This window comes from Ylistrum balloti, unplaced genomic scaffold (genome assembly GCF_031769215.1).
Source record: "Ylistrum balloti isolate Yb309-2 unplaced genomic scaffold, AGI_CSIRO_Ybal_v1 Utg370742, whole genome shotgun sequence".
NCBI lineage: Eukaryota > Metazoa > Mollusca > Bivalvia > Pectinida > Pectinidae > Ylistrum > Ylistrum balloti.
In genome coordinates, this window is record NW_026782437.1 from 1181946 (window position 1) to 1198160 (window position 16215).

The 16215-nt window shown below is 33.3% G+C and overlaps 1 protein-coding gene across 1 annotated transcript; it reads right to left on the minus strand.

The window, feature by feature from the left end:
- Positions 1-3381: 3381 nt before the first annotated feature.
- Positions 3382-10607, minus strand: LOC132557949 (serine/threonine-protein kinase Nek4-like). The gene is made up of 9 exons (XM_060222476.1): positions 10488-10607; positions 7708-7980; positions 7198-7298; positions 6835-6934; positions 6413-6520; positions 5715-5901; positions 4887-4953; positions 4281-4377; positions 3382-3570 (listed from the first exon to the last, which is right to left on the minus strand). Exons 1-9 carry the CDS (start codon positions 10605-10607, stop codon positions 3382-3384), a joined length of 1242 nt encoding a protein of 413 aa, XP_060078459.1.
- Positions 10608-16215: the final 5608 nt, after the last annotated feature.

Sequence of the window (16215 nt, forward strand, 5' to 3'; positions counted from 1 at the left end):
CCACAGTGTTACATTGTGTTAGTTTTCTATATTATCATATTGTCTCAATCAGGACCCTACAGTGTTGCATAGTGTGAGTTTCCTGTATCATCCTGTTTACCATGACTCGACAGTGTTACATTTTATGAATTTCCGGTACAAACATTAATCATGACTCGACAATGTTACATTGTGTGAGTTTCCGGTAACATCATATTAATCATGACTCGACAGTGTTACATTGTGTGAGTTTCCGGTACCATCATATTAATCATGACTCGACAGTGTATTGTTTTCCTAGTTTTCGACATATGTTATTACAATAACAATCGTTATTCCACAGGTTATCATTTCCGCTGTTTTAACAGAAGCTTGTTTTTGCCTACGTTATATTCTGTGCTATATTATTGTTTTTTATGAATTATGTTTCATTTTTAAGATATCACTATTTTACAATTTGATTCCACCATTTAGGAATTACGATAATTACCTTTACAGTATAAAAATACATCTATATGGTTGTAAAAAAGACATCAATGAATAGCACCTTTTGATTATTTTATAATGGTTAGATACAGTTGAGCCAAACACTGAACTGAACTGGATCATACACATGTTTCGTCCTTCTTGAACTCTTGTTAAAAGCATGAATTTGAAGCTTAGGAGGCGATTTAGGAAAAACCAAAGTAATCAAAAGTCAAGTCAAAATCTAGATCAGGAGGTGCAGTAGCCACACAAAAAACAGGCGAATAAAACCATTTATTAGATATATATTGTCTTTTTTATTGTGATAGTTTACTATATATTTCATCTTCATTCAGGCCAGTCATTTAAATGCTTCATGTAACATAATATTGTATCCAATGGATTTGGTATGGATCCATGAAATATCACTCAGACAGTCACCTGTACTCAGCTTATATATCACGTTATTCTAGTAGTCTTACTATATTTAGTTTTTGTTTTTCATATTTTTGGTTATTGTTGTTTTATGTTTTGTTAATAGGTTGATGACACAAACACACACTCAATGAACACGTAGTTGTGACAATGAATGTGCTATTCATCACCATTCGCCTCGTTATAGTTCGCACCTGGATATTTGCTTGGTAACATGTCGGTGTTATGACAATCACCTCAAAATTTCCGTCCATTGTGAAAGTTTGTACCTTCAGTGACAAAAAGGGAACCTTTGTTGTAGATATGGCTTCCACAAGCTCTCCGTTTAAATGTTTTTCGAATTTCAAAAGAGAATGATATATGATGTGTTTATTTTATTTAAAATATCATTTTCGTGATTCTTTTGGGTTCGTGTAATATTTTGTTATCGTGGTTCTCTGACTTGTAAGACAAGAATTTCTGTGATCAATTTGAAACCCATGATATTTGAATGTTCATTTGATGTTATAATGTCCTTCCGTCCAAACGCATGCATTTGCAGCTACTGTCCAATCGCATGCATTTGCAGCTTCCGTCCAAACGCATGCATTTGCAGCTTCCGTCCAAACGACGGTATTTGCACTGTTGTGATAGAAATATATGCAATCCATACTTATATGTGTTTAGATAACAATGAACGTTGTGATTTCTGCATAAATACATTTTATGTTGCTTGCACAGGCAATTTATGTTGGCATTCATTTACTGTTTGTATCATCAGTGTCTATTTTAACTTACAAGTCAGTATGGTGTTTCCTCGATCTTTTGTCGGAGTACTAGTCTAGAATTATTCAATGTAAATGATGTCTTTGTCATGATCACTGAGATGATTTTCCTGTAACCATGCGATACCGTCAATAAAAGAATATGATATCTGTTTAATGCTTTTCTCTCCATTTCATGTTTTTGACGAGGTTCTACAAAAACATACTGAGATGCAATAAATATGTTTTAACAAAACAAGTGTATACAATGCAGATAAAGTGAAAGCACGCCATCAGAGATTCCATATTTATGAAGAAGTTATCATTAGCAAGACCACATCATCACTTTCTGTTTTTGGATTTGAAGATCTGTATGGATCTAGTTTTGTTCTCTTTTTGTGTCTACATCGATTGTTACCTTGGCTCTTGAGTGTACGTTAATGTTGGTACTTTAAGTCGAAAAAGTTTGCGATTCACAAAATATTAACTTCGAGTATTTTAGTCAAATAATTTTCACCCATCCCTTATGCATAAATAATAATATTTCGTTATCGATGTATTGTAATAATTGAAACAAAAGAAACATATGATATGATTTATATGAAGTACATTAAGAGATTTGATCTAGTGTCATTGCCACTGATTTTCTTGTTAAAAAACATGTAACACATGTAAAACAACAAACATTTTATTGTTAATAAATACAAAAAACAAACAAAAAGTAAAACGGTAAACACCGGTTTTAACTTATTTTCATAAATGTCACAGGATTGCAACTAAAATATCTGAAAATAATTATCACAAATGCTACGACAATGATTTTGAAATATCCGGGAATAGTTATCACATACTTTACGGTAATGATTCTGAAATATCCAGGAATTATTATCACAGATATTACGGTAATTATCCTAAAATATCCTGAAATAATTATCACATATTTTACGGTAATGATTCTTAAATATCTGAGAATTATTATCTGTACTGTAAATATCATAAATATAACACTATTGCTCTAACCAACTGAATAAAAAAGAATGAACTTATCTGAACGTAGTGTTCATATCAATGATTGTTATTGTTGTGATAGAGGTATGACAGTTTCTTTTTTTTTCTTTCTTGACTTTGTAAAATTTATCCTGATAACAGGAATATTTTGGTAAAATGCCCACGGATAAAAGATTCTGGAAAGATATGTATTCCATCAAATTTATGTGTGGAAAAATAAAAATAATAAGTAATAACATCACTTTAGCAATTAACGTATATCACATAAAAATAACAATTTAAAGAATAATTCTGAAAATTATGCAAAATCAAAAGTTAAATAACGAAATAGTTTGTCACATTTTCCACCAAAGTTAACGACAAGAGTAACAACAAATCTATAACCCATTCTGTATAAACCAATTATATGACGTCATTTCCTTAGAAACAGAACATGGGCGCACCAACAGAATTATTAGGATTAAGCGGATCATGTAAATATTAGATCTTAAGACAATGGAAGGTGAGTATGCATAATGTAAACAATGCAACTTTACATACAAATGCCTTCATCAGTTTACCCTTGTTCCTGGTCCAGCCACCTAAATAACAGTAACACAATAAAAAAGTTAGGCATATAAATGTTATGTCATGCTTTTTTACATAATGATTGAGACAAAGAGACGCTTTCGGGCAACCGAGTGAGCAAACGTTGTCAAGTTTGTTGCTGAGGCCAATCAGAAATGTGTTGCTTATTCCAACATGAAGGAACTCAGTCAGTGTCATCGTTTGATCCAGAGTTTTCCATTGCTTCTTCAAGTGCCGACAGAGCATGTGTTGTTCCCATTAAAGCCTTTCCCAGCCTCCGGAATATCTCCAGTCTGTCACTTTTAATGGTGTCTTCATATTTTGACTGCAAATGCATCAATAATGAAATGGTGTCAGATTGGTTTAATGTGTTCTGACAAGTAAAAACACATATGTCATCAATATACATATAAGAAAAAAAATGTGGAATGAAAAAAAAAAAAAAAAAAAACAGTTTGGAATGGAAGGAAAACTTTATCAAATGGAAAGCCACCGCGCAATTATCACAGATTAAAGACAAACAATTATCAATTATAATTCACAATTAAAATGAGCACAAACTGATATTCATTGTTTAACAAACTTTTAGAGCAAAGAGTATCACAATTACGAGATACTAGCAGAAATTCAACATTGTCGAATAAGTGACCCCGAACATGTTCACGTCATAGTTGTGAAAAATGGAAATCACTAAATCCTGTAATGCCTAGCAGCCACCTTATCATAGGAACATGAGTTAAGATAACAAGTGATATCATTTCGTGAATTGATGTACGCCTTTATATCAAGAGACTGCTATCAAACGTTTTCGAATAGCTCTCCCTTTAAACTCTACCCAATACATGTCTCCAAACAGTTATTATAAGGAAAGATAAATTAGTGTTATACAATTCAAAACGTTTGTCTAGTATCTTATGTATATACCTACTTATCTCGTTTATAGACATGACGATAGTTTAATGACCAGCAAAGTGGAAGTTTTGAGCGAAATACATGTTGTCCTTACATACATCTGCACAGATATTTCAGAACAAGAAATAACTCGCAAGAGGATATCAACTATGAATTGTAGTCTATACATACCAGCATGTTATGATTAGCCTTTCCGTCGCGGAATGATTTCTTCATACTGCTGACTATATCAACAGCTTTATTGCTGTTGAGTTCCATGACCAGTAGTCTAGAAATACAGTAAAATACTGAGGTAACATCGACATCATTACTTCATCACTTCTTTACTTCATTATGTACAACAGCATTGTCACTGGCCTATTTCATGGTTTACAGTTATTTTGTCATTGACCTACGTCATGACTAACATTGCGTTATGATTAACAGCAGTATTATCACTGACTAACTACATAGTTCACAGTAGTATAATCACAGACCTACGTCATAATTTACAATAATATTGCCGCTGACCCACGTCATGAATTACATTAGTATTGATACTGGCCTACTGTACATTAAAATTTGAATGTAATTGTATTCAATCCGTATATCTGAATCCACTGTGGTTTTGAAACTTTTCTCATAACTTCTTCACAAAACAAGACTTGTACAGGTCTATCAAGAATTTGCCAAAATATGCATGTACACCCTCCCAATTCTATTCAATGATCTAAAAGAATACCTGAAAAAATCTATTTTGTTTTGAGTTATGTCAGTGACATTAACTTGATGACTTACTTTTGGATTTCTGTCGATGCAAGTTCAAGACTTTTTCTAGGTTTTTCAAATGTTTTTAGAGCTGATGCTGATGCTGCTGCAACTCCTGCAAAAGGCATTAATAATGAATACTGAAATAAAGAATAAGTATGTAAATACTAGCCGAAATACATCGCTCGGCTAGAGAGAGCTAATATCACAGCAGTATATATATAATAGTACATACTGGAATAAAATATGGAAAAGATACAGCGAAAACATGATTTTTTATGGTTTTTTTTGGGAGTACTGTTGACACACATATTTATATATACTTATAAATTTGATATAGATATCTAATCTAAGGTGATGTCGTGAGTACTGTTAACCAACGAAAATAAAAGATTTTCAGCAATACCTTCATTCAAGATTATGAATATGAAAATAAGGGCTCAACTTTGTTCAAAATAATATTACAGAAAAACATGTAAGATATGAGAAGTTGTTTTCCACTTTGTCGTGGATTTTCCTTCTTTTTATTATCAATGCTAGAATGCTGTAAAAACGAGCATGATTAATCTTTGTGTTTATAGCAAAAGGCGCTTGTAGATATTTCAACTAAATACAATCAAGTGGATCAAACTATCACATTTATGACAGAAAAAACAGTGACACCCTTAATTAAACAATAAACGCTTTGGTAGAAATACAACCTTGACCTTACAATTCATAAATATTTTGTTTAAGCTGATGAATACTGTATGATTACTTTTAAAGATAAGTACCTAGAGTAGTGTCTGTTTATTTTATTGTCGTGCGTTTTAACTTCGATTTCGTATATGTAGTGTGCTTTTTGGAATTAATCCATACCTCTTCCTGCAGCCTCTACTAAATAATATTGCGTGGTATCATCCCCCTCGGCAGTGCTGCACTCATGGTCTGACAATGATTTCAATAAATGTTTTGCAGAGGGTCTTTTCGCGGGATTTTTGTTCAACATGGATTTCATCAGATAAATCATGTCACTGCAATAGTTTATGCCGTCAAAGTTGGGCAGCTGAAAATTATGTCCCATGAAAAAGTAAAGATATGTTTGAAAATATAGCACGACTATACTTATGAGAACTTTGCTGAACAAAAAATACGAAAATTCAACAGCATTTTTAATCAAAATTCAATTCGATGAAACAGAGAACTGATAAAATAAGTAAAAGGTGTTCTAAAAGAATAAGCGTTTTGTGCCTCATAGACAACACGTGTCATGTAACGCTTGGTGAATCCAAGAAGGTAATGTCATGTTCCCAAATGAGAACAAGGTAAACAACAATGAATCATCAGACAAGTTAAAGGTTATCAAATGTTACTTAATATGTTTGTGATGATACAAATTCAGACATACATAGTTTGCCAGTTGCTGATTATATTTTCTAGCTACGACCTTGAGTGTAAACGTAGATGTGATATTTCAACAGCAATAATCTTATTTGTTGCCATAAATGATATGGCATCATAGTTGACTAAATTGAAATATTTACCCTTGATTGAATTGTCTTACTCGTGAGACTTACTTTGTATTTCATTATATCGCTAACTGCTTCTTTCTGTCTGTCGGCGGAAAATGCAAAGTGCATTTCAGCCATTTCATAGGCAGTGCATCCCAGACTCCAGATATCTGTCTGAATGAGATATCAATACACGCATTCTTGAGAGGTGCATTGGTCACTTCCAAATAAAGACATTATAGTCTCCTTATATGATATTACAATAAACTGTTTCTGAACTGAATAGCAAAAGAATAAAGACTGATAAAGTTATCGTCAAAAGTTTTGCAACCCATGTTAAGGAAGCATCAATATTGTTTCGTCACTAATCAAGGATCGGACGATATATTAATTAACCTAAATGAGATATTGACTGAATTAATTATATTACTTAAAGACAAAGCAAAATAGATAATCACATCACGATAAGTAAACTTCATTGTTAATACCTTCTGTCCGTACTCTTCCCCATTCAGTACCTCCGGACTCATATACCGTGGTGTCCCCATCTTTATGGAGTGGTTAGACGGATTGACGTAGTCAGTTATCCTGCAAGTTGCATGCTTAACAAGTCAATATATTTGAAAATTGACTCCAATTAGGAAAAAATATTTCGCCTATTTCACATATCTGATATTTTATTTTTTGGAGACTCTGACCATTGTCTATTTTCTGTTATCTGATAATTGCTCATGTTGTCTTTGTAATATTATTTATCATTTTTTTATATCTTACTAATTATACATAATATTTCACATTATTTTCCCTCGTTATAATGTGTCATAAATAACCCGGACACCATGCGAACTTGCCTTGACACTCCAAAGTCGCTAATTTTCAGTATGAGGTCCTTTGTCATCAAAATATTCTTTGTTTTGATGTCTCGATGCAGAACTCCTTTCCGGTGGAGGAACTGAAATGATGTAATTATAAAAGGTAATTTGGTTGAAAATTTTGCTTACTGAAAAATCGTATACAGTCCAACCTTGTTATTTCAAACTCGTTTAAGTCGAAGCATTTCATCGGTCCTTGTCTAACTTGATACAAAACATTCGAACTCACTTAAATTGAATACTCGTTTTCCCATGGTCCTGCAGAGATAACGAGGTTTGAAAGTATCTCCAAATCAAATTTCGTTGGTAGTGCATATTCTTTTGCGCTTGATTTCGTGAGTAAATTGTAGTTAAGAAATCCACCAGGACTTGTGGTGTTATTTGTTATCTGTAAATCATTTCGTGGACAATGATTAAGAGCACCGACGAATAGAAGCGAACTAAGACAGACCATGAAAATCAGACAAATTCTTATCTCTAACATCATACCTTCAAACCGGTGACTATTTGCCTGAGAAATTTAACAAACTCATCCTCCGACAATTTTGTTTCCAGACTTCTGATGTACGAGTATAGAGTTCCTCCTAAGCATAACTCCATGATAAGATACACACAGTTTCCCTCTCGGAAGGAATCCACATATCGGACAACATTGTCATGTTTAACTGATTTTAGAATCTCTTCCTCTCTGCTGACCAGTTCCCGCTCTCTGCTATCCTGATTTTCAGCGAATGCCACTTTTTTCATTGCAAAACACTGGACCTAGAAAGGAGTGTGCTTACATAGACAGAGGAAAATCAATTGATGCAACGCACTATTACTACTAACGGTTATCAATAAATCCGACAACATTTCTGAATCGATATTTTGTACGATATCTACAGTTACAATCAAGTCAATGGTATAACCTCTGTCTACATCGAGGTTTTATCTTGAAAATACTACTCAGTATATCTGATGTTGCTATTACAATTTTAACAATGCATCGACAAATTATATATTGAAAGTTAACGTGAGATGTCAGTAAGATACATATCGAGCGAGATATTTTCAATGTAAGGGAAGTATGAAAAGTATTTTTATTCTGGAACTACTTAATACTAATTGAGTAGGTTTGGCTCTACATTTTCGAACTCTAGATTTGTATTTTAAAGGTGCTAATCACGTCTGTATCTTGTGTGCAATCTTCAAAATTGCAGGTGGTAGACATTGTTGGTGGACATTCGTATAGTGGGAGTGGGAGCAACGTTGTTGTGTTACTATGTAATATAATCCAAAAGCGCCATTAACTGTTGTAACAGTGACGTATATAGTTTATAATCAGACCTGTATTTGATACAACAGTGAGGGCTGACATTTTACTAATCGAATATGTAGTTGATAAAATGTAATATAATCCCTTGAAGGTGATAAGGAATGCATGTGCTAAATATGGAAGCCTTTTCTCAAAGGGTTAAAGATACTTATTGATATTGAGACTATGGGAAAATGTTTCTAAGTTATACTTCAAAGTCAGCCCGTTTCTTATTATTTACAAGTCTCCATAAGTATGGTATAAGCTAACAGGTTTTTACCAATATCAAACCCATCTAAGATTTTACTGATAGAAACAAATATATCTTATCAAATTCGGTTTTAAAGAATCAAAAGTTATTTAAAAGAAATGAGGAGCCTTTAAATGCTGTAATTCTAGAAAATGCTGACGAATTTTTTACCAATATTTGAATTCTATTTGACAGAAACTAAGAAATGATATATTTTAACGTTTTTGAAGTCACGTAAATCTGTCGTCAAATGCTGACGGATTTTCACTATTATGAAACCAATTCCAGATCTCGTTGACATAAAGTGATATACCAAACACAGATTTGAGAGTAAAAAATTAAGATATATGATAGAAACGAAGAACTCATCTATTTTGAGAATTCTATGGTCCTTAACTCCAGTAAAAGTTGAGGAATTTTGACCAAAATCGAACTCATCCGAGAATTTATACATATTAATTAATATACCATCTTTCGTTAATATCTGACCATAAAAATCAAAGATATTTCACAGGAATAGAGATCTATTTCAAGAAGTTTAAAGTCCTGTAACTCTGGCAAATATGTATTCAACCCAATACACAAAATTTGATTAAAATCTGATGTAAAAATCTAAAGTTAATCGACGGAAAGAGTAAAACGGAGATCTCGGGGGCATAAAATCATCTACAATCTAAACTCGAATTAGTATATTACACATTACAATAGACTGTGCGAATTGAAAATAAAGAAGAATAGCTATATTTAAATCTTTTGCTTGGTTGGTACGGGAATCTCTATCGAGAACAATCAATCTACCCTATATACATATATCATTGCTTAGATAAAAAATCTTATGGATCACTGTGTAATGGTTTATGGCACTTTATCTATTTTGATGTAATCGTTGATTGTTGTCATTGTAACGCTTGCAATCACAAATTCAATTCACGTTTTATTTAAAGAATATTTGTTTATTTTTATATGTATAATGCATCTATTGGAGCGTAACCTGATTTCATTAAAAGAATTTGCATTGTATATGCAATACAAAAAAAATTAGCAGTGCTTATTTCTATCGCCTGTAAAGGTATTGTGACCGAAATAGCATCTAACGTCATCTATGTTTTTGTTCAGTGCAAAAACAAGTCTAGGAAGAGATTTTGCGATACTGCTTTACATTGACTACAAAGGAGGATCAGTGCCTATCTTAAACCTCTCAATAGCGCCCTATATATTTACACAAGATATAAGGCTTTAACACTAAGTTGTTACGTACAATGTATGCAATGCTTAGTAACCGAGTTTGGAGGGTGCTAAGGGATTAATATGTACAATTCAGTTAAAACGACACAACCAATTTTTCATCATCAAACAAACGTTTTAGATACATTTATGAAGCACAAAATGCGTTGTTCTCAAATGCAACCTCATGATCAGTGAGTAAACACACTTTATAGAGCTAGACATCCACACAGTCTCGGCGAAATGTATTTAGAAAAACATAATATTATAATCAATATGGAATCAATTGTTTGACAGAGTTCTCAAAAATACATTTAAACCAAACAAATTGCTTTGATGTTTTGTTTTCACTATCTTACAACCTTTGTTTAATTCACATAACTATGAAGATGTGTTATGTATAAGGTATATCCTTAACAACAGTGTTAACTATACCATCTCCGACCAGGAAGTTATGATCACAACCCATGTCGATACTAGAATTAGGACTATAATCGTTACCTGTCCTCCTGGATTTACATCGGATTCTTTCGTCACTTTGTGTACCACTCCAAAAGTTCCCTGACCGATCTGTTCATGTTTCAGGTACTGTCCACATCTCTGTGGCATTGATGCCGCCATGTTTAGGTACTGGTAAGGTAAGAATGACACTCTTGACACTTGGAAACGTGCCAAATCGTGCCTGCCGATTTGTATTTTCCTAAATATAAATATAGCATTTGGCGACGGTAAAATTCCACGTGACCGAGATCGGGAAAGCACAGTGCATTAATTGTTATTGATCATGTTACTTTTTTTTACATTCATTGTCACGTATTTAAATGAAATCATTATAGAATTTCCATAATCATCTCGCCGGGATAGACATAGAAATAATTGCATACACCTTCATTTCTTAACAAGTCAGACCCGAAAGCCGTCAATAGGTACATGCTGACATTGCCTTTGCCATTCAGATCTACTAGGTACTTTACTTTCTACTAGGTACTTTACTTGTCACAGCTACAATTCACCTACTCTTTCATTAGTAACAGGTCACTTAGGCTGTCATGAGGTACATGTTCATAAATTAATTTATCATAGTCACGTGACACCGATGTTAGTAAACAGTGACACGTGTGTCGGGTGTATAAACATATCAGAACATAGTAGTCGTTCGCCAAGAGTTACGTCCCCTTCACATCTCCGTCGTAATAGGCTTCCCATTAGAAAGATACGACATTTGGCATGTTTTTATTAAAGTTAAGGTACAAATAGTTGTTGCTACATCTATTACATTTCGTGACAACGACACAAGGATGTTTTATGCATGCTCCAGTAGTTATAATGAAAAGCAATCAAAGGAAACATCCGTAAAATTACTCGAGTTCATCTTGCAGCTTGCTGCTATTACAACGTGAAACACCATGGCGGACGAACGGGTTTCCCCAAGTTCAATATAGGTTGCTATAAATATTTATCCAATAAGCTATTTCGCTCGATATGACGCATTAGGGATTTAATCCCATCTGTCAAATGAAATTGGTCAACAGAAAATCTATTTTAAGCCCGTAATTACCGGCATGACGATGCAGTGTTGATGCAAATAGACGCCTTCAGAAATAGTTCCGGGCCAAGGAAAAACGGACCAATGACAACAAAATTGAAACAGTAACTTTATTAACAACAATAAATTGACATTCCTTGTCAAATAAAGCATATATCAAAACTAGATATACATATATCCATTATCAAAAGCCATCACTCCACAACTATTTTTTTATTTAAAACGAAGTCAGAAACAGTTGCATATTTATATGTAGCCACAATGGCTTGTCTAGATAATTAAGATAATAAAAATAATTTCGAAAAGTCCCTGTGATTTTGCTATTTCTGGTTATTAATTTTGTAAATATGCTTTTTTTCTCACATGATGTACAAAATATTGCCCCATTAGGATATTCTGACAAGGTGAAGTTAACGACGCCATCAAAACACCATGGCTGCAATAGTAATAATGGTATTGACTTATCTGCAAATTAATTGGCAACCATACAACTTAATGCTAGAATCACTGTAATTCCTCCACCAGTATGAGTGATTTACATTATTCTGATAGTGTAACAAACAAGCTCTGTCCCGTCAGTTTATCCTAATAGGGATCTATGAAGGTATAATGGAATGCTGACAATATTCATATATTGAACAATCATTTTAATTTGTCACACGAAAAAAAAAAAAAAAACAAGAGCCTGTTTCAGGTCACGAAATACGCCTGTGATTTTGTCTGACTATCACCTACACTATTTATGCTGTATATAATATATTGCATTTGTTTCAATGGTAATTGCGTAATACTTTGCAAAGTTATTGCACCGACATTGAAAAGGTTACAGACATTAATGGGCCGTAACTCTAAAAGTTGTGGATCAAAAATCATGGAAATCAAACTCAATCTAGCTTTGATTGTACTTAAGCTTGCAATGAAAGTTAAAAGAAATCTGTTAAGGCTTAATAAATTCCAAAATCGCTGGGACATTGAAATGTTTACGAACAGAGGGACGGAAGATGGACGGATGGAAGACGAGAATACCATAATATGTCCTGTCATTTGACGGATGTATAAAATACATAAATATCAAACAAAAAAAAGAAGTAAATAAATGTAAGGATCATAAATCTAAAATAATAAGCAAAATCACTTGAGGTACGCATATTGTGCATAAAAATACATTGAAAAATTAATTTAAGATTAGAAACAAGAGGCCCATGGGCCTTATCGGTCACCTTAGAATCAATCACTTCACAAGCAATGGTAAGAACTGACAGTATTTCTGATATTGATTTACATTTATTATTAACAGCTAATAGTTGTCTGCTGTTTAAAGAATAATAAAAAAAATCATCACATGTTTTGTTTTTTATTTGTCTATTTCATTATATCTAGGAACATTTATCTTATAGTGATATAGTGACAGCTGTCAGTTGCTCACTTATTATGAGTCCATACTAGTTTATGGAGAAATTACTGAAATTAGCATGTCTATGTGTGCTTGATGATGAAGATAATGATGTTGACTGTGTCTAAGAATCTGCAGCATCCTTATGCATGCAAGTTAAAGTGTGTGAAGAAGCTGATAATGAGGATGTGTGATGCTGTTGTGTGATGCTGCTGATGTTGGTATATATGATGATGTTGAGGTGTGACGATGCTGATTTGGTATGTGATAATGCGGATGTGTAATGCTGCTGAAGTGTGATGATGCTAATGTTGATAGGTGACCATAATGATGCTGATGGTATGTGATGATGCTAATGTGTGACGAGGATGATGATTGTATATGATGACGTTGATGTCAGATGCTGATGTTGTTTGTATATGTAACAATGCTGGAGTGCTAGTATGGCTGCAAGTTATAAATATATGTTTAGAGTGATTGTGTTACATAGTGTCTATGATAGTTAAGATATAGTGTGCAACTCAAAATGCTGTGTGTTTAGTGGTGAAAATGATGCATGACTATACTCTGTGTGTGACGATGGGAGTTATAGACTGATAGTATATATGAATCTATTTATTCCTCATGTGTTTTTCGATAAATAAAAAATAAACAAATATATATAAATAAATAAAAATAAAATTGATATTATCCCTGTTAATAATTAACATTTAAAATTACTTTTGCTAAATGATTCTCTTGGCATGTTTAAATGGGTTAAAATTTCCCTTGCACCGGTTGCAGTGCGCTTCCATAAAATTCTACAACGATACTACGCGATCTCTAAAAACTACAGCTCAAGCACCATTTCATCAATTAAATAATATTAATATAATACAAAAAGAACTATTACTTACGCATAAGAACTCACCACAGTTCCCCTGTAAGCAATTTCTTTCCGTGAGGTGCGCGTAATACCCGCCATGCTTACATAAAAATAAAATCAAGTAGGAAAGCTCCGTGCGGGGAGGTAACTCTGCACGAACGTCAAAAATATTCTGATATGGGGTATTACAATGAATTTGCATAGAGTTTGATGGTTATGAGACTGCACGTGATTCACGTATAATTTGCGTGTCAAGAGTTGTAATGGTAAAGTGAAATGATACCATATCATTCGAGTCTTGACGGTCCACCAGATAACAGTAAATTTCTCATTTTTATATTTATATTTACATTGTAATTGCAGGTGTCACTTAACTCAGATGTACATGTACCAGTACGAACAGTGGACGGCGTTTGTCGATTTTATTGTAAAAAAAAAAAAAAAACATTAAAGGAGAAAAGGTGGACCGTTGAACGCCACGTCCATATATTGGTGTTGAGTCTATATGATAAATGTTTTATGTTCGTTTGAACGAAGTGAATTAGAATATAATGTCCTTTCCTTTCATCTCTCTGAGATACCTTTACAAACCGCTGGTCAAATGGACTGTTACTTGTATCAATAAATAAAGTCACATGTCTCGTGCACTGTACCTATTTTCATATGTGTCGTTGGCTGTAAGCCATTCATCTACAGGTCACATTGACTGACTATCGTTAGTATCAAAAGTCAAACGGGCTGTTCAGTCATAAATCACGTTGTCCGTTAGCAGTCTCTCGAAACATCAAACTTTACCACCCTACACCAGTTACATATCAGAAAGGAATTCTGTTTAAAAACACGACCATAGTTATTTTAAAGGAGACACTTCATACAATCATCAATTTTATTGATAATGGCATCTTCGAGAATGACAACAATTCACATCGTGTTCAGAATGGTTAGTAAAACACATTGATCGAAGTCAATTTTATACTGATTTTACAGATAGCAAAATGAATAGCACCTGTCTATTTTTCCTATTAAGTGGTAAATAAAGTGTGTACTAAAACGAATTTGAAAATACATTATGTACCAGAAAGCAACAAGAAAATACCAACATATCAACACAACTATAATCCAAACTCAGATTCAATAAAACAACGCAAAATATGAACAAAAGAAAACATTACATATAGATTCCTGACAAAAACTACAACGAGACTACGATCAGGCGTTCCGGAAGAGTAAGTGTCTTCTGCTTCATCGGTGACAGTTGGTTACCATAAAAGAACACTGTGCCAAGACATCAACAAAACAAAATCAACATTCTGTATGCATTAGATACGACTCTTTATATCGAATATCATATTACACAAAATCACAGAAATTGTAATAATTCCTATTCAGACACGATAATAATGACTCTGCATAAAACACTGCATTGATAATCGCGTCAAATTGATTTATAATAAAACTATCCAGCTGTAAAATAATGTACATAACTTCGTACGGAAACTGATTCATTTTTTTTAATGTAAATTTATTTGATAAATCAGTAGATCTACTCGAATTACGATGTAATATTTCTGTATCAACAAATTAAGTAGACACTCTAGCAATCGAAATGACACAATCAGTCAGATATATTAAAAAAATATTCTTGAAAAAAAAAAAAAAAAGACAGAGACTATCTGACTTTACAGGTCCGCCCATAAATGTACAATTGATCATCATTTTAAGTTGAAAAAGAGCACGTAAACTGTAAGTATAAGGATCGAGACATTCCATACAGTGTAATAACTGACGTCGCTAGCCGTTCCAGGTACCACCAGACGTAGCGCTATCTGCATAGTGCATGGAAATGGGATAAATGTTTTTATAAGTGATATTATCCAATGAAAATGCCATGGCGTTGTAAAAGGACACATTAATGGAAAAATGACTATGAACTAGTAATATATAAAATGCCCTCGGAAATTGTGCATGTAAGTGAGTAGCACCTTTTAAAACGATTTAGAATTAGATACAATAAAATCAAATAAGTAAGTAAACTGCATCTTACAGCTGTTTCGTCATTCTAGAACTCGTCAGTAAAGCTACATCTTACAGCTGTTTCGTCATTCTAGGACTCGTCAGTAACGCTACATCTTACAACTGTTTCGTCCTTCTAGGACTCGTCAGTAACGCTATATCATACAACTGTTTCGTCAATCTAGGACTCGTTAAGGACCTAATTTTCTAAATATAGCTGGCGACTGAGATAAATCTAAATAGATCGAAAATATCAAACTCTAGAGGTGTACTAGTCCTATCATTATATCAATTAATTACTTTGATATGTCTGATCATTTCAGAAGATCGCATAACACATGTATATATTCTGAACCGTGCCACTATTCAAATGAACTAAAACGTGGGGTACAGATTACTTCAATCCTGGGAT

Bases quoted from the DNA above. Each gene is read 5' to 3' on its own strand.
- LOC132557949 (XM_060222476.1), bottom strand. From the start codon at position 10,607: ATGGCGGCATCAATGCCACAGAGATGTGGACAGTACCTGAAACATGAA. The intron at 7,981-10,487 runs GTAACGATTATA...ACTCCTTTCTAG, and splicing joins ATGTAAATCCAGGAGGACAG to GTCCAGTGTTTTGCAATGAA. The intron at 6,935-7,197 runs GCAAGTTCGCAT...TGCAACTTGCAG, and splicing joins AGCGACTTTGGAGTGTCAAG to GATAACTGACTACGTCAATC.